Here is a 27606-nt window from a genome sequence, read left to right on the forward strand (position 1 = left end):
ATGTTGCCTGACCTGCTGAGTTTTTCCAGCATTTTCTGTTGTTATTTGGCATAATTTCAAGTTAAGGGGCAGGAGGTTTAGAGGGGATTTGAGGAAAAACCTTTTCACCCAGAGGGTGGTTGGAATCTGGAACTCACTGCCTGAAAGGGTGGTAGAGGCAGGAACCCTCACAACATTCAGAAGCATTTAGATGAGCACTTGAAACGCCATAGCATACAAGGCTACGGACCAAGTGCTGGAAAATGGGATTAGAATAGACAGGGCTTGATGGCCAGCGCGGACACGATGGGCCGAACGGCCTCTTTCTGTGCTGTATAACTCTATGGGCTAAAAATTCAGTGGCGCCGCGTTTGGGGCGCCAAGCTTGCCTGGGCGCCGGAAGTCGTGCACTGGAAGGAGCCAGGAGCGCCAGCCCGATATTCAGTTTGAGCACCACAAGAGGGACGCGGGGCGCTGCTTGAGGCGCCCCGCGTCCCTCTTGGGGCGCTCAAACTGAATATCGCAGTGCAACGTGCCACAGCGCCACACGCTGCGGCACGGCACACTGCGGTACTGCAGGCCTTCCTCCCCTTCTTAAGGGGGAAGGGCCTGCACCAGCGCGATCACCGATCGCGAGTGCCGGCAAAAGAGCCTGGCACCGAGGAGAAGTGCCGGGGTCTCGGGAAACAGCCTGCACCGCCCGGGGGGGGGGATCAGGAGGCCGGGTAGGACAGTGCGAGGAGGTGCTGGCAGGAGGTCACCGAAAAAAATGGCCGCCCCGCACCTCCCCCTTAATTTGCGCCACTACCGCCACAGGTAGGCCCCCCTGAACCGGTCGCGATTTGCGACCGGCGCTACGGGGGAGGCGCGACCCAATATCGCGTTCGGGGCAGTAGCAGGGTGCTGCGCACACCGATGATGTCATCGGTGGCGGCGCAGCGCTACAGGCTAGCGCCGCCATTAGCGCCCCGCTAAATTTCGCGGGAGGCATGGCCAGTGGCGCTAAAGCCACTGAGTGCCCTCTCTAGGCACTAACTGGTGGCGCAGCCCACCGAATTTCTAGGCCTATGACTCTAGGTTGCATAGATTAGGCTTGTATTCCCTTGAATATAGAAGATTAAGGGGTGATCTAATCGAGGTGTTTAAGATGATTAAATGATTTGATAGGGTAGAGAGAGAAACTATTTCCTCTGGTGAGGGGAGTCCAGAATAAGGGGGCAGAACCTTAAAATCAGAGCCAGGGTATTCAGAGGTGATGTCAGGAAGCACTTCTTCACACAAACAGTAGTGGAAATCTGGAACTCTCTCGCAGTATTGGTTATACAGGATTACCAAGGTGTTCACCAAAGAAGAGGACTTTGCCAAAGCTATGGTAAATGAGGAGGTTGTCGGGATACTAGATGAGATAAAAATAGATCAAAGGGAGGTACAAGAAAGCCTGGCAGTACTTAAAGTGGATAAGTCATCTGGTCCAAATGGGATGCATCCTAGGATGCTGAGAGAAGTAATTGTAGGAATTGCGGAGGTTCTGACCACAATCTTCCAATCCTCCTTAGATACAGGGGTGGTGACAGATGACTGGAGGATTACAAATGTTACATGTTTGTTCAAAAAAGGGGAGCAGGATAAACCTGGCAATTACAGGCCAGTCAGTTTAACATCGCTGGTAGGGAAGCTTTTAGAATCAATCATCCGGGAGAAAATTAACGGCCACTTGGACAAGCGCCAATTAATAAAGGAGAGCCAGCACGGATTTGTTAAGGGCAAATCATGTTTGACTAACTTGATAGAGTATTTTGATGAGGTAACAGAGAGGGTGGATGAGGGCAGTGCGGTTGATGTGGTGTATGTGGACTTTCAAAAGGCGTTTGATAAAGTACCACATAATAGGCTTGTGAGCAAAATTGAAGCCCATGGGATACAATGGGCAGTAGCAGCATGGATACTGAACTGGCTGAGGATAGGAAACAGAGTGTTGTGGTGAATGGCTGTTTTTTGGACTGAAGGGAGGTATACAGTGGTGATCCCCTGGGGTCGATACTAGGACCACTGCTCTTTTGATATACATTAATGACTTGGACTTGGGGATACAGGGCTCAATTTCAAAATTTGTCGATGACACAAAACTTGGAAGTGTAGTAAACAGTGAGGAAGATAGTAATAGACTTCAAGAAGACACAGACAGCTGATGGAATGGGCGGACACATGGCAAATGAAATTCAACGCAGGAAAGTGTGAGCTGATACATTTTGGTAGGAAGAATGAGGAAGACAATACACACTAAATGGTATGATTTTAAAGGGGATGTAGGAACAGAGAGACCTGGGGGTGTTTGTGCACAAATCTTTGAAGGTGGGAGGACAGGTAAACAAAGCAGTTAATAAAGCAATAAAAACAAAATATGCCAGAAATACTGTAAGGTTCGCAAAATATCGGCAGCCCCCGACGATTATTTCATTAAAGAAAACCTGGTTGGAATGTACTTTACATCAAAGATGGCTGCAGAAAGCTTCATGGCAAAAGAGAAAGACAGCCTGTCTGAATATCTCCCAGCACTGGATGACAAAGGATTGAAAAAAATACCTACTTCTGATATACTGAAGTACTTGAAACTGTCAATTAACTGCGGTTAGGAAGTTTCAACAAGGAACAAAGGATTGTTTGTTTACACAAACTCTTAGCAGTGTTGACTCAAGGGCTTAAGTGATTGCTGTCAATCTAGTTGCGGTTGAAATGTAACCACAGGACAAAGGATTGTTTACACTAACACTTAAGGTTTGTTTATCAAGCACTCAAGAAACCAACGGGACATTTTTAAACTGGGACAGCTCTATTCACAAACCAGTCAAATGAATGGGAAATGCAGTCAAACCCATTACAGTCAATGGGGACAGATTGGTCCCTTTTGTGTAACCCAGATATGTCCAGATTTGGGCGTGAAGATAAGGGCTCCCAATGGGGTATAAAGATATCCCCTCAGGAAGCCATTCTCTCTCTCTCTACCTCCTCGCCTCTGGTGCCCTGCCTTCAAGAGGACCGTCACAGCCCACCCAAAGAAGTGGAATACCAGCAGTTACTTTTGAATTACTGGGGTATCTCTACTTCGGGCGGTGAAAAATCCAAGGCAGACTGCAGGGCACGGAGCAGGCATTTCAACATTGTAGACTGGTGAGCATAAACTTTCTGGCTCATTACAAGGCAACCTAGATAGGTAAAAGGGGTGGGAACTTATGGGGAATTTTGTTAAATTGTAATTTTAGTCAATTTTCCCTCGATGTGTCCGTCTTTTCTCCTCCCCGTTAAGTAAAAGTGCTGTATTCATAATTATTTTCACTGTATAGCAATTCATTCTTTATTTCAATAAAACATTGACTTTCTTTGCACCAAACCACTGGTCTCGTCTTGTCTACATCGCTACTGAAATAAGTCCGGTGGTCAGAACCAAAGGGGAAGCAATTCGAACCGCATGGGGCTGGAACAGCTTAGACACACGGCTGACTGACCAGGCAAAAACCCCAAACCACCAAAAAAAAAACTACAAAATGACGACCGCGGCAGGACCGTTGCCGACAGTATGTGATGTAGCAGACGGTGGTCTGGGTCTGGAGAGAGCAGCAGTTATTGGTTTTCTTTTTGTCACACCACTGATCTGTTTGTGGTTAGGTACCCACAAGCTTAGGGAAGTTAAAGCAGAGAGTTGGGATAAGGAAATGGAGATTGAAGAATACCAGGCCAAGAGAGAGTGCCTGGTGGACCAGTTTAGTGAGGACAAAAGCCACACGAGGCACGAGTTAGAGTACCTGAAGTTCCTAGTTACAGAGGGCAAGAGTAATGAGATGAGGGTGCGGGAGGAGAACGCCCGCCTCATACAAGAAGTAAGTGAGCAGGAGGAAAAGTTTAGGGAGGTAAAGGCAGGGTATAAGCTGGCCTGCGACCAAGGGTTCAAGGAAGCAGATCATGGCCCCTGTAGGGAAGAAATAGAAAGCTTGAACATGGCTTTAACGAGGGCAAAGGCGATGATATGTCTTATCAGCCCGAAGATAGGCCAGTCGGACTTTACCGGCAACCCAAACAGAACCGTCCCACAGGCAGCACCCAGAACAACGTTGGTTAGGGAATCAGAGGTCCCACGACCGCCACCCATAGCTCCAAGCTTTCGGGAGCTCTGGCAGCAAGGGGGGTGGAGGATGAGGTGGTAGAGGAAGCACAGCATGCCCCGCTAGATAGGCCGGGACCAGGACCAGTGTACCCCCTCTGACAACGGAGGTACGGTCCGCCCGTTGATGACGATGACCCAGGGGCCATCCAGAATCAGTTTGTGGTGCCGTATGGCACCTAACAACTCAGGGCCATGGTTAGCCACATCCCCAAGCTCACTAAAAAGGGAGACCCCTCTCTGCACGTCAGGGAGATAGAGCAAGCAGCTTGTGTTAATGACTGCAATGATGCAGAGCAAGCTAAAATGCTGCTGTTTTCCCTGGGAGGTGATCTCCTCCAGACCCTATCTGGAGAATGCAAAAGGGGGCAGAAAGAATACGAGGATTGGAGGAACGAGATATTGGAGGCCATGGGACTCAATGATGGTAGTCCGTTCGCCCGGGTGGAAAGAACGGTACAGCTCCCAGGGGAGTCCCCGCAGGAGTTCGCAGACAGGCTGTGGCCAGTCTACTAGAGCGCATGCCTGGGAATGCCAGGGTGGGCATTACTGAACCCAGCCCAATTGACTCACTGGCTCCGTTGTCTTATGACAAACAGCCTACCCCAGATCCAAGCCCAGGCCATGGCTTGGTTTGACCCCCGAAACCCCCAGACCACCGAAGAAGCGGTGATCCGCCGGCTCACAGTAGCATTCAGAAACATGAGGGGTACCGAGACGCACCAACCCGAGGGAAAAGTCCATGAGGTTAAACCTGGGGGCCAGAATAAGAAAGAGTAGCACCAGGAGGGGAACTGTCCCTCCCAGGCTAAGTTAAATTGTTATGGGTGCGGGAAAGACAGTCACTGGAGAAAAGACTGTAAGAATCCCTGGAAAGATAACAAGGGAAAGTATCCCACAGCCCCAGTCCAAAAGGTAGAGGCAGGAATTCCCCCCGTCTCGGTCGAGTCACTATTGGAGGCAATGCGGTCTCTTCTGACTGGCCAGGGGAGAGTAGCAGCCACCAACGGTGCTGTAGTTCCCTCGGCCCCCTCTGCTGCCCCACAATGACTAGAGCCCGCGCAGCCTGTCTACCTGTGTGACCTCCGGTATGACGGATGGAAGAGACCGCTCGTACAGATGGAGGTAGAAAGGGTTAAAGGGACCTATCTACTGGATACGGGAGCATCATGCACCGTGATTCACGCAACTAGTCCCACTACCTCACCTCTGTCTAGCTGGGTTCCATATGCCCTATCGGGGTTCACTGGTAAGGAACAGACGGGAGTATTCTCCAAGCCGCTCTCAATCCGCCTGGGCATGATCCGGACCAAATGGACGTGCATCCTGGCAAGGTGGGAGGCGGAGGGAGGGAAGGGGATCCTAGGGGCCGACTTCCTGGTGGGCCACGGGATCCTCGTGGATCTCCGCAATCATTGCCTTTGGGGAGCCAACACGGTTGAAGAGGGAGGTGTATGTAATGATCAATAACATGTCATTCTATAGTGGACACTAGGTGGCGCCGTAGAGCTGTATATAGCTGTATGTATAAGACTACATTACCCATGAGGCACTAGGCTACCCACAAGGCAACAGTCAAGATGGAAGCCTCCACAGATACAGTACCTAGTCCACATGTGCTCAATAAAAGTAGCTAGCAAAAGCTAGCTGTGTTCATAATAAGAATGTCAATTTATTAATGAGCATAAGATGGTACCAGGATGGTGAAGATCTGCTGAAAATTGTGAAAAGCGACATGGAGAATTTGAAGCCACCAGAGCGTTTGAAACTCACAGGAAAAATCGACTACAATTGGCAGACTTTTAAACAACAATTCGAACTCTACATTGCAGCCATCGGATTTGGTACTAAGCCAGGCGCAAGGAAGATAGCGTTGCTGCTTACGGTTGCAGGCCCACAGGCGATAGAGGTATTTAATACATTTGTATTTAATCCAGAGGAGGACAGAGGAAAATTAGACGATGTGCTAAAGAAATTTGATACACATTGTTCTCCCAAACAGAATGAAACCTATGAGAGGTACATCTTCTGTTCTCGGACACAGCAGCAAAATTAGACTTTTGATAGCTTTATAACTGATCTGAAACTGAAAGCACAGACATGTAATTTCTCTGAGCTGAATTCATCCATGATTCGTGACCAGATTGTGTTTGGTATTCATGATAAAAAAGTCAGGGAACGTCTGTTGAGAGAAACCAAACTAAATTTGGAAAATGCAGTGAAAATATGCCAAGCCAGCGAGGAAACTCGAAAGCACGTGAAGACTTTCAGTGAAATCAATAATGATGTGATTGTAATGAGTGATAATGCTGCTGTCGGTGCTGTGTCCTACAAGGGGAAGAAACGTGGGCAGAACAGAAATGAAAAGCAATCGGAGGATGAAATTTTTAATTGTAAACGCTGTGGTTACAAACACCAGTTAAGACAATGCCCAGCGTTTGGAAAAATGTGCACAAAGTGTAATGGAAAGAATCACTTTGCCAAACAATGCTTTTCAAAAGTAAAAACAATGAAAGGGCAACAAGTTAATGTGAATGAGGACACTGGTTTAAGTGAGAAATTTTTTGTACGAATGGTGTCATGTGACGATATCAAAAAGGATACAGAAAATGTGCAGCCCTCAGAAATGGACAATGCTGAGCATAAAGTTAATGCAGTAAAAGAGGACAAATGGATGATCCCACTGCAGGCAAATGGAGCATTAGTTACCTTGAAACTAGACACTGGGGCAAAAGCAAACTTAATCAGTATGAGTGACATAAAAAATATGAAAGAAAAGCCCAAAATACAGAAAAAGTCAGTACTACTGAAGAGCTATAATGGACAGAAAATAGATAGCTTAGGTGTATGCAGACTTAAAGTGACAGTCAAAGACAAAGTGCATCATCTCATGTTTTCTGTTGTGGCTGAAAGACTTGATTCGATACTAGGTGACAAAGCTTGTGAAGACTTAGAACTGGTCAAGAGAGTCTACCGTATAAACTGTGCCATAAGCAGGCCAGATGACTCAGGTGATGAAGCAGAGAGCCCATCAAGGATGAAAAGGCCAAAGGGCATCCATGTCTTCAAAAAGCCTAGTTTCTCCAAGAAGAAAGAAAAAGACTTTAAGGTCAAAGAGAAGCCAAAGGAAGAAAAGCACAAAGAGGAAAAACACAAGGAGAAAAAGTCCAAAGATATAACCGCAGCAGATGTTGTTAAGCAGTGGAAAGAGAAAAAGGAAAAGAAGAAGCCTGCACCAGAGCAGGAAGCAGTTCCGGTGGATACTCCTTCTTCCCTCAGGCCAATCTTTGGTGTTCCATTAGCCGAGGCTGCTGAGAGGACTATGCTGTATGATGGGATCCAGCTGCCAGCAGTTTTTCGAGAGTGCATTGAGTACATTGAGAGTTATGGCATGAAGAGTCAAGGAAACACTGAAACCCTCTCCAAGCAAAGATCGCAAGGAGACCTCGATCTATACAAGAGCAGATCGATGACAATGCCGCAACTGCATCTTGTCATTCACCGCCAGAACAATCTCATGAAGACACATCAGACTTACCCGTGTTGAGAAGATCCACACGTGAAGTAAAAAAGCCTGATAGACTTAATCTTTGAGTACAATGTAAAGCTTTGAAAATGTGTTGACTGTTTTGAAAATGTTTATGTTTATAGAGCACTAACAAAAGTGTTACTGATATTATCTCTATTGTTCTCTTGAAAGTTGATTGATATTGATTTTGTTAAACCTCAAAGAAAGGGGGATGTAATGATCAATAACATGTCATTCTATAGTGGGCACTAGGTGGAGCCGTAGAGCTGTATATAGCTGCATGTATAAGACTACATTACCCATGAGGCACTAGGCTACCCACAAGGCAACAGTCAAGATGGAAGCCTCTACAGATACTGTACCTAGTCCACATGTGCTCAATAAAAGTGTCTAGCAAAAGCTAGCTGTGTTCATAATAAGAATGTCAATTTATTAATGAACATAAGAGTGTAGTAGTCATCCCGAGCAAGGAAGGGCAGGGGACCCTGTGTACTGTGAAGCCAAAAGAAGGTTACGACCTCGGGCTCATGGTCAATGGTGTCCCGGGGGAATTTCAGGCAGTCATGCAGGAAAATCTAGCTGCGTTTGCCACGCATAAACACGACTGCGGGAGGGTCACAGGGTTTGAGGTTAGAGTGGACGGGGACCCCATGGCCTGGCCCCAGAAGCAGTATAATTTCCCCAAAGAAGCAGCACCCGACATGAAGGCTGCCATGTCCTCTCTAGTACAACAGGGAGTGTTGAGGCCCATAGCCACCCATGTTAACTCTCCGCTTTGGCCGGTCAGAAAACCGGACAATTCATGGAGAGCCACGGTGGACTATCGGGTGCTTAACAGCAATATCCCCACGTGCGCCCCCACAGTGGTAGCAGTGGCCGACCTCATCGGGAGTTTTCCAGCATCCGTGACTACGTTCACGGTGCTGGATATTTCAATTGGGTTTTGGTCCATCCCCTTAAGGAGGGAGGACCAGTATAAGTTCGCTTTTACTTTTAAAGGGCAGCAGTACACTTGGAACTGCTTGCCACAAGGTTTTCATAACAGCCCCAGCATCTTCCACCAGTGTATGGCAGATAGTTTAAAAGATTTTAGCCAGCCCACTTGGCTCAATACATGGATGACCTGCTCCTGTTCACTGATTCAGGAGAGGAGCACGGCCCACTATTAGCCGAACTGCTGGAGCTGCTCGGGAAAAAGGGTTTCAAGGTAAACCCAAAGAAAGCGCAGATCGGCCAGCAGGAGGTCAAATTCCTGGGTCTGACCATCCGCGCTGGACAAAGGGCCATAGATAAGGCTAGGAGGGAAGCGGTACAAGAGTTACCAGTCCCTAACACAGTCAGGGGTGTAAGGTCATTTCTAGGGCTAACGGGGTACTGCAGAGACTTCATTGAGGACTATGCAGCCACAGCAGCCCCTCTGCTCCGACTCCTACATAAGGGAGTGGAGTGGCTTTGGGATGAGGGTTGCCAGGCAGCATTTGTTAAACTCAAGGGAGACTTGCAGACCGCACCAGCTCTAGGGGCCATAGATGGGCTGAAAGAGTTTTTCCTGGAGGTAGCGACTAGCGGGGATAGCCTAAGTGCGGTGCTGCTCCAAGAGCAGCACAGCAGGCTAAGGCCGGTAGTCTACTCTTCCAGGGTACTCACGGATGTGGAGAGGAGCTACTCCAACTGTGAGCGCCACCTTTTGGCCACACATTGGGCTGTGAAAAGATCTTTGATTTTCACAGGCACCTCTCCCATCACCCTCCTCACCCATCACACACCCACCCAGATGCTTCTGGATGGGAGGATTAAGGATGGGACAGTGAGCAGTGCCCGCATTGCTCGCTGGACCCTCCTCCTCTCACAGATGGATCTAAAAGTAAAGGGTCTCTGCGAGCCAAAGCTCGCGGCCAATATGGTATATCCTGGAGCAGCCCATCAGTGTTCCATAAAAGGGGTATAGGAGGTGAACATAGGTTTACGGGCCGGGATACATCCCTCAGGCCGCGAGATCTATGTAGACGGTTCCAGCATGGTATCTGCTGGTGAACGACTCATGGGTTGTGGAGTCTATGACCCAACGGCAAACATTGCCTTGGCAATGAAGCTCCCCAACACCATGAGCGCCCAACAGGCTGAACTGTCCACGGTGATGTACGTGGTTACCCACCCCGAAATCTTCCCTACCCCATACACGATTTGCTCTGACAGCATGTTCACTTGCAACTCATGTACGGAATGCCTGGCCATCTGGTCCCGTCGCGGGTGTACCTCCGCCGACGGGGGGCCCTTAACAGTAAAGCCCCTGCTGGAGAAAATCCTGGCAGCCATGGGGGAGGAAGGCGAGGTCTTCATCCACAAAGTGAAGGCCCATTCTTCCACAGAACCCCGCAGCCAGGGTAACCAGCAAGCCGACATGCTGGCCAAGGAGGGTGCTCACACCGGCATTTTCTGGGATCCATATGAGTCCGGGCCCGTGGCGGCAGTTAGAGGCAGGGATGGGACACAAAGGAGCTTAGGAGTAGTGTTAGCCCCGGATCTTAAATCGGTCCAAGCCCAGGACCCTGTCCTGAAAACCGTCATCAGTGCAGTAGTGGAGGGCAGGAAGGTAGAAGGCCCTTACGGCGCAGCCCCCCTCTCTATAAGGGAAGGCATGCTGTTCAGAGAAGAACAGTGGGTAGTACCCCAGCAACACCGGAGGGAGTTCCTTCAACTGGCCCATGAGGGGCCGGGAGCGGGACACCCCGGGCCTGAGACCACCTGGCAACGGGTGGAACAGGCGGGATGGTGGCCAGGACTCCAGGAGGACGTCCGCGAGTTCTGTACTAGCTGTCTCGTGTGCACTGCAAATAACCCCGACCCCCACAGAAGGAAGGTACCCATGGGAAACGTTAGGAGGGTAGAGGGACCATGGCAGTCAATCCAAATCGACTACATCGGGCCCCTGCCCACTGCCCAGGGAGGCTACAAATATTGCCTTGTCCTGGTTGACGTGTTTTCCAAGAGGGTCGAGGCCTTCCCCTGTAAAACAGCCACAGCATTGGGGACTGCAAGGATCTTGGTCCGGGAGGTGTTCTCGCGTTGGGGACTCCCCCAGTTTGTGGAGTCCGACCAGGGAAGCCACTTCACCGGCCAGGTCATGCAGAACACCCTCACGCTGCCCAGTATTCAGGGGAAGTGGCATGTAGCCCACAATCCCCAGTCCTCAGGGATTGTGGAGCGCATGAACCGCATCATTAAGGAAAAGTTGAGGAAGGAGACAGTGGAGTCACCCCAAAAATGGGCAGAGGCCCTGCCTCTAGTCCTCATGGGAATCCGGGCCAGCCAGTCCAAGAGTACAGGGTATTCCCTGTATGAACTCATGACCGGTAGGGTTATGAGGACCCCCACCCATGTCTTAGCCCCAGTCCTTACTGAAGGGCAGCTTCAAGAAATAAATCGGGATAAATTCGCCCGAGAACTCCTCGAGCACCTAAAACAGATTTATGGGCAGGCAGCAGGTAGCATGGGGAAGCAGCATCAGAATAATCGGTTGCTGCTCGAGCCTAGCAAGAGTCATCAGTGGGAGATAGGGGACCAGGTGATGGTTAGAAACTACGCCCGGGTGGGGAGTTTAGAGCCACTGTACATGGGACCCTATAGTATAGTCGATAGAGCCAGCCCCATGGTTTATGCAGTAAAACTGCCCCGGCGCACAAAATGGTTCCATGTGAATCAGTGTAAATTGTTTAAGCCGGAGGCAGGGAAACGGGCAGCTGGGATTGTACCTGAGGTTAGAAATCCTCAGCCTGCAGCGGGTGCACTCACACAGACTGCGCACGCAGGCGTAGTCGCGTGCATGAAAGGAGAAGTTCCCCAGCACTCGGCCCGAGCGATTCCCTCTCTCTTATGGGACTCCGGGGAGGAGCCTGAACCAGGTTTTAAACCTGAAGAGGAAGACTCTCAGCCACCGGCAGCCGGTGGCGAGGGATTGCCTGTCCCCAGCCCAGGTTTGGGAAGGGAGGGACCCGAGGGAGAAGGTCCCCAGCCAGCAAGGACTGTGACCAGAGCTAAGGGTCCGCTTGCCAGGGTAGCCCCACCAGCAACACTCCCTAGGAGGTCTCTCTGGGTACCCCAGCCGAGGAAAGTATGGTCACCAGCTTTCCAGTGGAAAAGGGCGGACTCCCGAGTCAGGGAGAAGCCAAAAGACAGAGGTCCCCAACCAGCAGCCATAAGCTGCGAGGGACCAGAAGTTGGGATCAGTCCAGCTTCGCTGCAGCCAGTATCCTGCAACAGTCCTAACAGAGGTTAGGCTAGCCGCCCGGAGATGGGCGGCGCTTGTATATAGCTTTGTTTAAGTTAAATAATGTGCACAAGTAAGTTAGAGTGTGTTAATTTAAATTTTATATTGCAATCGGTAGTTTTAAGCATTAAAGTACAAGTTTTAAGTATGGAACCGTTCCAGAGTGTTGTCTATGTGAGCCGAGGTTGCGGGACCCGATCACATTCCCCCGAGCCAGGGGACCTGGCTAGATGATTTTTTAAAGTCTTTTTCAGAGTTTCGAAAGGTGCGGAGGACCATCGTGTTTTTGGATGCTCGGGGAAGGGAGCACCCCTAGCCCACGTCGGGAGGGGTCTGCGGAAGGCAAATGCCCATGAGGGGCACTGGCCAGGATGACTGGGATCCAATTCAACCCAGTATTCTAGGGAGACTGGCATCACGTATGGGGAGGCCTCCCTCCAGTGCCCGACGATACGAATCGTCACCCCAAGGAAAAGACGGCATTGGAAAATATTTTAATAACTGTTTACTTTAGCACAGAAAATAATTCCGCTATCCGTGAGAAGTAATTTAAATTTTCTATTCAGTTTCACACACTAGAACACATTGATTGACGTGTAGAATGTGTAACAATACTTGGCGCATTATTGTTCACAGCATTTAAACTGTTATTGGAAATCCAGATTAAGATTAAGTGTTCGCAAAAGGCTTGTTAATTGTATATTTTGTATTATGTACTGATCACAACTCCAAAGGAAATAATGTGTGAATTTGGTTCCTAACTGTGAGATTGTACTATTTGTTTGGAGTCAATTGAACAAATTGCATATGCCTGTGAATTGTTGTGTTTGCAGATTGTGGAAGTTTGAAATACATTTATGGCTGAAGGATGGTGCCATTTATTAAAGTGTCAGGCAAAAAAAGAAAAGGAAAAGGGGAAGCTCGTTTTCTTCCATTTGTATTTTTAACAAATATGTTTTGGCTTGGTGTTAATCTTATTAAAGATGTTGTATCGTGATAAAGCTGTATTATGTCACAAGTGGTGCAGTGGTACTAGACCCCCTCCGTGCTTGTATTATTGTAAATAAACATGTTTTTCTATCAATAGATGCCTACCGTGCACTGCGATTCTCTCTGGGTAAGGGGGATGGAGGTGTCGGGGGATCAGAGATAGATATAGATAAGTATAAGGGAAGGTTGTTTGTGGGGGGTCAGAAATCTTTGCTCACCTTAACTAGGATACTGCAAGCAAGTTTTAATATCCAAGGGCGGACTGTAAGGTTCGCAAGATTTCGGCAGCCCCCGGAGATTATTTCATTAAAGAAAACCTGGTTGGAATGTACTTTACATCAAAGATGGCTGCAGCAAGCCTCATGGCAAAAGAGAAAGACAGCCTGTCTGAATATCTCCCAGCACTGGATGACAAAGGATTGAAAAAAATATCAGCTTCTGATATACTGAAATACTTGAAACTGCCAATCAACTGCGGTTAGGAAGTTTCAACAAGGAACAAAGGATTGTTTGTTTACACAAACTCTTATCAGTGTTGACTCAAGGGCTTAAGTGATTGCTGTCAATCTAGTTGTGGTTGAAATGTAACCACAGGACAAACAATTGTTTACACTAACACTTAAGGTTTGTTTATCAAGCACACAAGAAACCAGCGGGACATTTTTAAACTGGGACAGCTCTATTCACAAACCAGTCAAATGAATGGGAAACGCAGTCAAACCCATTACAGTCAATGGGGACATATTGGTCCCTTTTGTGTGACCCAGATACGTCCAGATTTGGGCGTGAAGATAAGGGCTCCCAATGGGGTATAAAGATAGCCCCTCAGGAAGCCATTCTCTCTCTCTCTACCTCCTCGCCTCTGGTGCCCTGCCTTCAAGAGGACCGTCACAGCCCGCCCAAAGAAGTGGAATACCAGCAGTTACTTTTGAATTACTGGGGTATCTCTACTTCGGGCGGTGAAAAATCCAAGGCAGACTGCAGGGCACGGAGCAGGCGTTTCAACATCGTAGACTGGTGAGCATAAACTTTTTGGCCAATTACAAGGCAACCTAGATAGGTAAAAGGGGTGGGAACTTATGGGGAATTTTGTTAAATTGTAATTTTAGTCAATTTTCCCTCGATGTGTCCGTCTTTTCTCCTCCCCGTTAAGTAAAAGTGCTGTATTCATAATTATTTTCACTGTATAGCAATTCATTCTTTATTTCAATAAAACATTGATTTTCTTTGCACCAAACCACTGGTCTCGTCTTGTCTACATCGCTACTGAAATAAGTCCGGCGGTCAGAACCAAAGGGGAAGCGATTCGAACCACACGGGGCTGGAACAGATCAGACACACGGCTGACTGACCAGGCAAAAACCCCAAACCACCAAAAACAACCCTACAATACTCAGCAAGTCAGGCAGCAACTGTGGAGAGAGAAACAGAGTTAACGGTTCAGGTCGATGACCTTTCATCAGAACGGGAAAAGTTAGAGATGTAACAGGTTTTAAGCAAGTGCAGGGGCAGGGAAAGGGGGGAGGGGAGGAAAGAACAAAAGGGAAAGTCTGTGATAGGCTGGAAGGAAGGAGAGATTAAAAGACAAAAGGGATGATGGTGCAAGGCAAAAGGAGATGGTAATGGGACAAGTTACGAAACAATAGATATGTTGAGATGAAGTGTAAATGGCAATGGCAGAATCATCAACACCTGCCTTGTGAAAAAATAAAGGCCGAGGTTATGGTCTGAAATTTTTGAACTCGCTGTAGTGTCCAGAAGGGTGTAAAGTGCCTCATCGAAAGATGAGTTGCTGTTCCTCGTTGGAACAGTGTAAGAGGCCGAGGGCGGAGAGATAAGAGTGGGAGTGAAGCGGTGAATTAAAGTGACCGGCGACCAGAAGCTCGGGGTCACGCTTGCGGACTGCAAAGCGATCGCCCAATCTGTGTTTGGTCTCCCCAATGTAGAGGAGATCGCATTGTGAGCAGCGAATACAGTATACTAAATTGCAAGAAATACAATTAAATCGCTGTTTCACCTGGAAGGGGTGTTTGGGACCCTGGACAGTGGGAAGGGGGGAGGTAAAATGGCAGGTGTTGCATCTCCTGCGCTTGCACGGGAAGGTGCCAGGCAAAGGGGAGGGGGTGTTGGATGTGATAGAGGAGTGGACCAGGGTGTCGCGGAGGGAGCGGTCCCTTTGGAATGCTGAAAGGGGAGGGGAGGTGTGTTTGGTGGTGGGATCACGTTGGAGGTGGCGGAAATGGCGGAGGATGATCCATTGAATGTGGAGGCTGGTGGGGTGAAAGGTGAGGACAAGGGGAACCCTGTGATGGTTCTGGGAGAGAGGGGAAGGGGTGAGAGCATACGAGCATACGAACATATGAATTAGGAGCAGGAGTAGGCCACTCGGCCCCTCGAGCCTGCTCCGCCATTCAATAAGATCATGGCTGATCCGATTACTCCACATTCCCGCCTACCCCCGATAACCTTTCACCCCCTTGCTTATCAAGAATGTATCTACCTCTGCTTAAAAATATTCAAAGACTCTGCTTCCACTGCCCTCTGAGGAAGAGAGTTCCAAAGACTCATAACCCTCTGTGAGAAAAAAATTCTCCTCATTTCTGTCTTAAATGGGCGACCCCTTATTTTTAAACAATGACCCCTAGTTCTAGATTCTCCCACAAGAGGAAACATCCTCTCCACATCCACCCTGTCCAGACCCCTCATCATCTTATATGTTTCAATCAAGTCACCTCTTACTCTTCTAAACTCCAGCGAATACAAGCCTAGCTTGTTGGGAAATAAGGAAATGGCAGATCAACTAAATGCATACTTTGGGTCAGTCTTTACGAAGGAAGACACAAAAAACCTCCCTGGGATATCGGGAAAAATAGGGACATTGGCAAAGGAGGAACTGACGCAAATCAATATCTCTAAGGATATGGTGTTAAGGAAGCTAAAGGGATTGAAGGTGGACAAATCCCCAGGGCCTGATAACATGCATCCTAGGGTACTGAAGGAGGTGGCCCTAGAGATAGCGGATGCACTAAGGATGATTTTTCAGAATTCATTAGACTCAGGAACAGTGCCGATGGATTGGAGGGTAGCTAACGTTACCCCACTATTCAAAAAGGGGGGTAGGGAAAAAGCAGGTAATTACAGACCTGTAAGCCTTACATCAGTTGTGGGCAAAATGCTGGAGTCCATCATTAAGGATGAAATAGCGGAGCACTTAGCAAATGGGGACAGGATAGGACAGAGTCAACATGGATTTACAAAGGGTAAATCGTGCTTGACTAATCTATTGGAATTTTTTGAGGGAGTAACTGGTAGAATAGATGGGGGAGAGCCAGTAGATGTGGTGTACCTGGACTTCCAAAAGGCCTTCGATAAGGTCCCACATAAAAGATTAGCATGGAAAATTGAGGCTCATGGGATAAAGGGGAAAGTTTTGGCGTGGATAGGGAACTGGCTGTCAGATAGAAAACAGAGAGTTGGAATAAACGGCTCATTTTCTGAATGGCAGGCAGTAACAAGTGGGGTACCACAGGGATCTGTCCTGGGCCCCCAGCTGTTCACAATTTACATTAATGACCTGGATCAGGGAGTCGGATGCAGCATTTCCAAATTTGCAGACGACACTAAACTAGGAGGTGGGGTGGGCTCAGAGGAAGAGACCAGGAAGCTCCAGAGCGATTTGGACAGACTGGGCGATTGGGCGGATAAATGGCAGATGCACTATAATGTGGACAAGTGCGAAGTTATCCACCTTGGGTGCAGGAACGGGAGGGCAAATTATTATTTAAATGGCAATAGATTGGGAGAGGGGGAAGTACAGAGAGACCTGGGTGTTCTTGTACACCAGTCACTGAAGGCGAGCATGCAGGTGCAACAGGCGGTCAAGAAGGCAAACGGTATGCTGGCCTTCATAGCAAAAGGGTTAGAATACAGGAACAGGGATACCTTGCTGCAGCTGTACAGGGCACTGGTGAGACCACACCTCGAGTACTGTGTACAGTTTTGGTCGCCTCATCTGAGGAAGGATGTTCTTGCCATGGAGGGGGTGCAGCGGCGATTCACCAGGCTGATACCAGGAATGGCGGGAATGACCTATGAGGAGAGACTATGTAGTTTAGGGATGTACACACTGGAGTTTAGAAGATTGAGAGGGGACCTCATAGAAGTGTATAAAATTCTGACAGGTCTAGACAGACTGGATGCAGAAGGAATGTTTCCCTTGGCGGGTGAGAACAGAACTAGAGGACATAATTTAAGGATAAGGGCTAAACCATTTAGGACAGAGATGAGGGGGAATTTCTTCACTCAGAGAGTGGTGAACCTGTGGAACTCATTGCCACAGAGGGCAGTGTACGCCAGCTCATTAAATATATTTAAGAGGGAATTAGATATATTTCTACGGGCAAAAGGGGTTAAGGGTTACGGAGAGAAGGCGGGGACGGGATACTGAATTAAAGGATCAGCCATGATCTCATCGAATGGCGGAGCAGGCACGAAGGGCCGAATGGCCTACTCCTGCTCCTATCTTCTATGTATCTATGTATCTATGTAGCCTGTCCAACCTTTCCTCAAAAGACAACCCGCCCATTCTAAGTATTAGTCTAGTAAACCTTCTCTGAACTGCTTCCAACGCATTTACATCCTTCCTTAAATAAGGAGACCAACACTGTACACAGTACTCCAGATGTGGTCTCACCAATGCCCTGTATAAGTGAAGCATAACCTCCCTACTTTTGTATTTAATTCCCCTCGCAATAAACAATAACATCCTATTAGCTTTCCTAATTACTTGCTGTACCTGCATACTAACCATTTGCGATTCATGCACTCGGACACAGATCCCTCTGCATCTCCGAGTTCTGCAATCTCTCACCATTTAGATAATATGCTTCTCTTTTATTCTTCCTGCCAAAATGGACAATTTCACATTTTCCCACATTATACTCCATTTGTCAGATCTTTGCCCACTCACTTAACCCATCTATGTCCCTTTGTATCCCTGAGAGCAGAAGTGCAGGAAATGGAACGGACACGGTTGCGAGCCCTGTCAACCATGGTGGAGGTTTCTCTCTCCACAGATGTTGCCTGACCTCCTGAGTATTTGCAGCATTTTCTGTTTTTATTTCAGATTTCCAGCATCCACAGTATTTTGTTTCAGTTAATAAAGTAAATGGGATCCTGGGCTTCATAAATAGAGGCCTAGAGAGTACAAAGCCAGGAAGTTATGTTAAACCTTGATAACACTAGTTCAGTCCCAGCTAGAGAATTGTGTCCAGTTCTGGGCACCGCACTTTAAGAAGGATGTGAAGGCTTTCGAGAGGGTACAGAAGAGATTTACGAGAGTAGTTCCAGGGATGAGGGACTACAGTTACGTGGATAGACTGGAGAAACTGGGATTGTTCTCCTTGGAGCAGAGAAGGCTAAGAGGAGATTTGATAGAGGTGTTCAAAATCATGAAGGGTTTAGATAGAGTAAATAAAGAGAAACTGTTTCCACTGGCGGAAGGGTCGAGAACCAGAGGGCACAGATTTAAGGCAATTGACAAAAGAACCAAAGGAAAAACTTGTTTACGCGACGAGTGGCTAGGATCTGGAATGCACTGCCTGATAGGGTGGTGGAGGCAAATTCAATAGTAGCCTTCAAAAGGGAATTGGATAAATACGTGAAGGAGAAAAAAATTGCAGGGATATGGGAAAGATCGGAGGAGTGGGACTAACCGGTTTGCTCTTCGAAAGAGCCGGCGCAGACTCAATCGGCTAATTGGCCTCCTTCTGTGATTCTATGATTAACACACATAGTACTAGTTACACAGGAAACCATCACTCATTGCAATATGATATAACACTTACAGCCAGTGATGTCGTGAATCCCACCACTCCATGCTTGGAGGCTGCATAAACTGGTCCAATGATGAAGGGGAGCAAACCTGTTCGCCACGGGACACAGAGAGAAAACATCAAACACTTCATCAGATACAAACATGTGACTACATAGAAGTTACAGCACAGTAACAGGCCATTCGGCCCATCCAGTCCGTGTCGGTGTTCACCCTCCACATGATCAAACAGTCACAATCATATTTACCCGCCCTGTTCCCACATCCCTTCATCGCTTTTCCACCATCCCCCTCTACAATCTAATCTTCAATGTTGACAGTTTCTGCCTCGACCCCTAACCCTGGGAGTGAAACCACAGCCTCACAACTCCCTGTGTGAGGATTTTTCTCCCACCCTCTGTTCCAAATCTCTCACATTTAATCCTGCATCAATGGCCCCTCGACTACTGGAAACAGTTTGCTTCTATCTACCCTGGCCCACCCCTTCATAATAGTGAACATTTCTATCACATCGCTCGGAATCTGTGTTCAAATGAAAAGAGCCTCAATTTTCCAGTCTTTCCTCCTATTTGCATTTCCCTAAAGCAGGCAGATTCCCAGTGACTGCGCTGCCCCCTCTCGAAAGCCCCAACAGTCCCGAAGGCTGTGTTGCCTAGCCGGTGCCAGGGTTAAGGACATCTCCTCTGGGCTGGAAAGAAACTTGGAGTGGGAGGGGGAGGATCCAGTTGTCGTGGTCCATGTTGGTACAAACGACTTAGATAGGACTAGGAAGCCGCTTCAGTTAAAGGAGTTTGAGCAGCTAGGGGTCAAATTAAAAAACAGAACCTCAAGGGTAATAATCTCTGGATTATTACCTGAGCCACGAGCGAATTTGGCTAGGACAAATAAAATTAGAGAGCTAAATGCGTGGCTCAAAGACTGGTGTGGGAGAAATGGGTTTTGCTTCCTGGGACACTGGCACCAGTACTGGGGCAGGAGGGAGCTGTTCCGTTGGGACGGGCTTCATTTGGCCAGTGCTGGGACTAGAGTCCTGGCGGATCATATAACTAGGGCTGTAGAGAGGGCTTTAAACTAACTAGTGGGGGGGAGGTTCCGAGAGAGCAAATAATAAAAATGACAACAGAGATGGTCATAGACTTAGGTAGCAGTGGGGAAATTAAAAACCAGAGCATGTCAGGAAGGGGCAGAAGGTATGGAGTAAAAGGTAAAGTAATAAAAAGGGCAAAAGCAGGAACTAAGTGTCACAAAACATATTTGAAAGTTCTCTATCTGAATGCACGTAGCATTCGTAACAAAATAGACGAGTTAATGGCACAAATAACTACATATGGGTATGATCTTGTGGCCATTACAGAAACATGGCTGCAGGGTGACAATGCCTGGGAATTAAACATACCAGGTTATTTAACGATCAGGAAGGACAGGCAGGAAGGAAGAGGAGGTGGGGTGGCTATGTTAATAAAGGAAGGAATCACTGTAATACAGAGAAATGATATTGGGTCAAAAGATCAGGATAATGAAACAGTTTGGGTGGAGATAAGGAATAATAAGGGGAAAAAAACACTAGTGGGCGTAGTCTATAGGCCTCCGAACAGTTGCAACTCTGTTGGACGGAGTATCAATCAGGAAATAGTTGAGGCTTGTAATAAGGGAACATCTATAATTATGGGGGATTTTAACTATCATATTAATTGGACAAATCAAATTGGGCAGGGCTGCCTTGAGGATGAGTTCATTGAGTGTATTAGGGATGGGTTTCTTGAGCAGTATGTAACTGAACCGACCAGGAGGCAAGCAACCTTAGATCTGGTCCTGTGTAACGAGACAGGATTAATTAAAAATGCCCTAGTAAAGGATCCCCTTGGAATGAGTGACCATAACATGGTGGAATTCCATATTCAATTAGAGGGTGAGAAGGTTGGATCTCAAACAAGTGTGCTAAGCTTGAATAAAGGAGACTATGAAGGTATGAGAGCGGAATTGAGTAGAGTGGATTGGGAAAATAGATTAAAGGGTAAGACGATACATGATCAGTGGTGTACATTTAAGGAGTTATTTTACAACTTCCAAAAAAAATATATTCCACTGAGAAGAAAAGGGTGTAAAAGAAAAGACAGCCATCCGTGGCTAAGTAAAGAAATTAAGGATAGTATTCGACTAAAAACAAGGGCATATAAGGTAGCCAAATCTAGTGGGAGGATAGAGGATTGGGAAAACTTTAAAAGACAGCAAAAAATAACAAAAAGATTAATTAAGAAAGGGAAGATAGATTATGAAAGTAAATTAGCAAAAAATATAAAAACAGATAGTAAGAGTTTTTATAGTTATATGAAAAGAAAAAGGGTGGCTAAAGTAAATGTTGGTCCCTTAGAGGATGAGACCGGGAAATTAATGGTGGGAAATATGGAGATGGCAAAAACACTGAATGAATATTTTGTATCAGTCTTTACGGTAGAGGACACTAAGAATATCCCAACACTGGACAAACAGGGGGCTATAGGGGGGGAGGAGCTAAACACGATCAAAATCACTAAGGAAGTGATACTCGGTAAAATAATGGGACTCAAGGCGGATAAATCACCTGGACCGGATGGCTTACATCCTAGGGTCTTGAGGGAAGTGGTGGTAGGAATTGTGGATGCATTGGTAATAATTTTCCAAAACTCCCTGGACTCGGCAAAGGTCCCAGCAGACTGGAAAACTGCTAATGTAACACCCTTATTTAAAAAGGGCAGTAGACAGAAGGCTGGAAACTATAGACCGGTTAGCCTATCATCTGTGGTAGGTAAAATTTTGGAGTCCTTTATTAAGGAGACAGTAACAGGACATTTGGATAGTCATAATTTAATAGGACAAAGTCAGCATGGTTTTATGAAGGGGAAGTCATGTTTGACAAATTTGCTGGAGTTCTTTGAGGAAGTAACATATAGGGTGGATAAAGGGGAACCAGTGGACGTAGTGTATTTAGACTTCCAAAAGGCATTTGACAAGGTGCCACACAAAAGATTATTGCTTAAGATAAAAAATCACGGGATTGGGGGTAATATTCTGGCATGGATAGAGGATTGGCTATCTAACAGAAGGCAGAGAGTTGGGATAAATGGTTCATTCTCAGACTGGCAATCAGTAACTAGTGGTGTTCCGCAGGGGTCAGTGCTGGGTCCCCAACTCTTTACAATCTATATTAACGATTTGGAGGAGGGGACTGAGTGTAACATATCAAAGTTTGCAGATGATACTAAGATGGGGGGGAAAGTAGTGAGTGAGGAGGACATAAAAAACCTGCAAGGGCCCTACGCATTACCGGCACTTGGCTACCGACCATAGAACATATATATCAGGAACGCTGCCTACGGAGGGCACGGACCATCATCAAAGACTCTACCCACCTCAGCCACAGTCTGTTCGCCCTCCTACCATCTGGAAGACGCTACAGATGCATTCGCACCCGTACGACCAGATTTAGGAACAGCTTCTTTCCCAGGGCTGTCATCCTACTGAACTCCACAAATAAACACTAAAGCCTGCACATCTGCCGATGCACTTTATTCACTTTATTATGGTCATATTTATGCTAATATATATGTACAAATGTATGTTGAAATGTTTAAGTGTCCTAATCCAAATTGTACACTCTCGGGAGCCGCAAGCCTACATTTCGTTGCACTGCACTTGTGCACTAACAATGACAATAAAAGTTGATTTGATTTGATTTTGATTTGATTTTGAAATAAGTGGGCAGAGATTTGGCAGATGGAATACAATACTGGAAAGTGTGAGGTTATGCACTTTGACAGGAAAAATTGTAGAGCAAGTTACTATCTTAATGGCAAGAAACTGGAAAGTACTGAAGTACAAAGGGATCTGGGGGTCCTGGTGCACGAAACTCAAAAGGTTAGTATGCAGGTGCAGCAAGTGATTAAGAAGGCCAATGGAACATTAGCTTTCATTGCTAGGGGGATAGAATATAAAAATAGGGAGGTATTGCTTCAGTTGTACAAGGTATTGGTGAGACCGCACCTGGAATACTGCATACAGTTTTGGTGTCCATTCTTAAGAAAAGACATACTTACTCTCGAGTCAGTACAAAGAAGGTTCACTCGGTTAATCCCGGGGATGAGGGGATGGACGTATGAGGAGAGGTTGAGTAGATTGGGACTCTACTCATTGGAGTTCAGAAGAATGAGAGGCGATCTTATTGAAACATATAAGATTGTGAAGGGGTTGGATCGGGTGGATGCAGAGAGGATGTTCCAGATGATGGGTGAAACTAGAACTAGGGGGCATAGTCTTAGAATGAGGGGCTGCTCTTTCAAAACTGAGATGAGGAGGAACTACTTCACTCAGAGGGTGGTAGGTCCATGGAATATGCTGCCCCAAAAAGCTGTCGAAGCTACATCATTACATAAATTTAAAACAGAAATAGACAGTTTCCTAGAAGTAAGGGGAATTAAGGGTTACGGGGAGCGGGCAGGAATTTGGACATGAGTCTAGGTCCGGATCGGTCATGGCCCTGTGGGTAGCGGACCGGGCCCAGGGGCCGTGTAGCCTGATCCTGCTCCTAGTTCGTGTGTCTAATTCTGTTAGATTCAGGAGATGGTTCTGTGATAGTAGATTGGCGGTTAGGATCAGATCAGCCATGATCTTATTGAATGGCGGAGCAGGCTCGAGGGGCCGATTGGCCTACTCCGGCTTCTATTTCTTATGTTCTTATGTTCTTCCGATCCACACTCAGTATCGAACTGAGGTTTTATTAAGGATTATACAGGCTCATCATTACCTCTTGGCTTTCCGAGTATAATTACTGCTTTACCAAAATGCATCACCTCACACTTACTGACATTGAATTACATCTGTCACTTTTGAACCTATTGCCCCATCTTATCAACATCCCATTGTTACTTCCTTTGGTCTTCTACAGGATTAACTATTCCTTCTATTTTGAGATCATCTGCAACTTTCAACACACTCCCTCTGGGTCTAACTCCATGTCATTGATATACACAGTGAACAGAAAGAGTTCCAGAGCAAAACACCGTAGAACACCACGATCCAATTCCAGTCTCCCTGAGAAACGGCTCTTAAGTCCTGCTCTCTCTTTTCTCCTTTCTAAACAGTTTTGAATTCAGTTTTGTATCCGACCCACTTCCACACACCTTAGCCTTTGCCGGTGATCTCCCATGTGATACCTTGTCAAAGGTTTTCCTAATGTCCATGTACACCACACCCTCCGGATTCCCCATCCACCATGTCAGTTACCTCCTCGAAGAATTCGATCAGATTTCTCCAGATACTCTTCCTTTTGAAATCTTTCCAAATATTTTCTCTTTATCTAATTACATTATCATTTCATACAAAATTAAAGGCGATTAAGGGTTTCCCTCCCACAGAGGTTATCTAACTGCCCTGTAATTACCCAGTTTATCTCTGTCTCCATTTTTAACAATGGGTATTACAGCCAATGAATCGTCCCAACTACAACAGATCCCACAGCTGCTGTACGTCACTGTGGAACCACAAATAATTACACAGCATTACATCGGACATATGGCACAGAAACAAGCCAATCGGCCCAACCAGTCCATGCCGGCCTTTATGCTCCACTCGAGCCTCCTCCCTTCTTTCCTCATCTAAATCTATCAGCATAATCCTCTAGTCCCTTCTCCCTCATATGCTTGTCCAGCCTCCCCTTAAATGCATCGATACTATTCGCTTCAACCACTCCCTGTGGTAGCGAGTTCCACATTGGCATAAAAATAAAACAAAAAAGGTGACTCAACCATGGCTAACAAGGGAAATTAGGGATAACATAAGATCCAAGGAGAGGACATATAAATTGGCCAGAAAAAGCAGTAAACCTGAGGATTGGGAGCAGTTTAGGATCCAACAAAGGAGGACAAAAGGATTAATTAAGAGGGGGGAAATAGAGTATGAGAGTAAGCTTGCAGGAAACATAAAAACTGACTGTAAAAGCTTTTATAGATATGTGAAGAGAAAAAGATTGGTGAAGTCAAGCGTAGGTCCCTTGCAGTCAGAATCAGGGGAATTTATAATGGGGAACAAAGAAATGGCAGACCAATGAAATACATACTTTGGTTCTGTCTTCACAAAGGAGGACATAAATAACCTCGCAAAGATGTTGGGGAACATAGGTTCTAATGAAAGGGAGGAACTGATAGAAATCAGTATTTGTAGGGAAATGTTGTTAGGGAAATTGATGGGATTGAGGGCCGATAAATCCCCAGGGCCTGATAATCTACATCCTAGGGTACTTAAGAAAGTGGCCCTAGAAATAGTGGATGCATTGCTGGTCATCTTCCAAAATTCTATAGACACTGGAACAGTTCCCATGGATTGGCGGGTAGCCAATGTTACCCCACTGTTCAAAAAGGGTGCCAGAGAGAAAACAGGGAATTAAGCCTGACATCGGTAGTGGGGAAAATGCTAGAGTCCATTATAAAGGATGTAATAGCAGAGCACTTGGAAAAAAGTGACCGGATCGGACAAAGTCAACATGGCTTTACAAAAGGTAAATCGGGCTTGACTAATCTACTGGAATTTTTTGAGGATGTAACTGGTAAAATAGATAAGGGAGAACCAGTGGATGTGGTGTATTTGGATTTTCAAAAGGCTTTCGATAAGGTCCCGCATAAGAGATTAGTGTGTAAATTTAAGGCACATGGGATTGGGGGCAAGGTATTGACTTGGATAGAGAACTGGTTGGCAGACAGAAAGCAAAGTGTTGGAATAAACGGCTCTTTTTCCGAGTGGCAGGCAGTGACTAGTGCGGTACCGCAGGGATCGTTCCTTGGACCCCAGCTATTCACAATATTTATAAATGATCTGGACAAGGGAACTAGATGTAATATCTCCAAGTTTGCAGACGACACAAAGCTGGGTGGGCGTGTGTGCTGTGAGCAGGATGCCTAGAAACTCCAGTATGATTTGGACAGGTTGGGTGATTGGGCAGAAGCATGGCAGATGCAATATAACGTGGATAAATGCAAGGTTATCCACTTTGGTGTCAAAAACAGGAAGGCAGATTATTATCTTAATGGCAATAGATTGGGAGAAGGGGAAGTGCAATGAGACCTGGGCGTCCTTGTGCACCAGTCGCTGAAAGTAAGCATGCAGGTGCAGCAGGCGGTTAAGAAGGCAAATGGTATGTTGGCCTTCGTAGCGAGTGGGTTTGAGTACAGGAACAAGGATGTCTTGCTGCAGTTGTACAGGGCCTTGGTGAGGCCAAATCTTGAGTATTGTGTGCAGTTTTGGTCGCCTTATCTGAGGAAGGATGTTCTTGCCATGGAAGGAGTGCAGCGAAGATTCACCAGGCTGATACCTGGGATGGCAGGAATGACGTATGAGGAGAGATTGGGTCGATTGGGCTTGTACTCACTGGAGTTTAGAAGAATGAGAGGGGATCTCATCAAAACTTATAAAATTCTAACAGGACTCGACAGACTAGATGCTGGAAGGATGTTCCCGATGGTCGGGGAGTCCAGAACTAGGGGTCACAGTCTAAGGATAAGGGGTAAGCCATTTAGGACAGAGATTAGGAGGAATTTCTTCACCCAGAGAGTGGTGAACCTGTGGAATTCTCTGCCAAAGAAGGCAGTAGAGGCCAATTCATTAAATATATTCAAGAAGGAGTTGGATATATTTCTTAAGGCTAAAGGGATCAAGGGATATGGAGAGAAGGCAGGAACAGGGTACTGAATTTGGATGATCAGCCATGATGTCATTGAATGGCGGAGCAGGCTCGAGGGGCCGAATGGCCTACTCCTGCTCCTATCTTCTATGTTTCTGTGTTTCTATTATCACCACTCTCTGGGTAAAGAAGTTTCTTCTGAATTCTCTTTTGGATTTCTTGGTGACTCTCTTATATTGATGGCTTCTAGTTATGATCTTCCCCACAAGTGGAAACATTCTCTCTGTATCCACTCCATCAAACTCTTTCATAATTTTAAAGACCTCTATTAGGTCACCCCTCAGCCTTTTTTCAAGAGAAAAGAGACCCAGCCTGTTCATCCTTTCCTGATATGTATACCCTCGCATTTCTGGTATCATCCTTGTAAATCTTCTCTGCACTCTCTCCAGTGCCTCTATATCCTTTTTATAATATTTCGACCAGAACGGCACGCAGTACACCAAGTGTGGCCTAACCAAGGTTCGATACAGGTTTAGCATAGCTTCCCTACTTTTCAACACTATACCTCTAGAAATAAACCCTAGTGCTTGGTTTGCTCTTTTTATGGCCTTGCTAACCTGTGTTGCAACTTTTAGTGACTTGTGTATTTGTACTCCTAGATCCCTTTGTTCCTCTACCCCACCTAGACTCGCACCCTCCAAGTGATAAGTGACCTCCTGAAGGGATCATTACAAGTCATAGCCCTTTTTGGGATACCCCGGGTCAGGCGTATTCCCTAGACGTTCACCTTCAACTAAATTTAGAGATAGCCGAATTCTATAAGACGCTTAATTGGATCTAAAGGTCCAGACTATCTCTCCCTAAAGGAAAGGAACGACTTGAAGATGTTACCGTCCTCCAGATAGCACTTTTAATAAGTTTAACTAGACTGTAACCTTCCGGATATTATGAGGGTCTGGAAAACTCCCCCAGAATTCTGCAACTCCTCACCAAAGAGTGTACAGAGATTGAGTTCGCGAGTTTGATACAGAAGTACTATGTGAGACAATTCTAAAAATATATAGATTTATTGAAGAACCGACATGTAGTTAACAGCTGGTGATTCAATCGTAACTTTAACACTTCCAAAAACAAACAGTTTACAATTCTTATTCTCAGAGATCCTTATTCTCAAATCTTAACTTTGTTGCATTTTTACATTTCT

General features: G+C 46.5%; 1 protein-coding gene across 1 annotated transcript in view; it reads right to left on the reverse strand.

Moving 5' to 3' along the window:
• Nucleotides 1–27606, reverse strand: part of LOC147114406 (15-hydroxyprostaglandin dehydrogenase [NAD(+)]-like) — a 367352-nt gene that overhangs the window by 96059 nt on the left and 243687 nt on the right. Inside the window, exon 5 of the mRNA XM_085996081.1 lies at nt 18768–18844. Within this exon, the coding sequence (XP_085852207.1) occupies nt 18768–18844 (77 nt within the window). The remainder of the gene's footprint in view (nt 1–18767; nt 18845–27606) is intronic.

Source organism: Somniosus microcephalus, chromosome 8 (genome assembly GCF_052327205.1).
Source record: "Somniosus microcephalus isolate GS21.2 chromosome 8, FLI_Smic_1.0, whole genome shotgun sequence".
Lineage (NCBI taxonomy): Eukaryota > Metazoa > Chordata > Chondrichthyes > Squaliformes > Somniosidae > Somniosus > Somniosus microcephalus.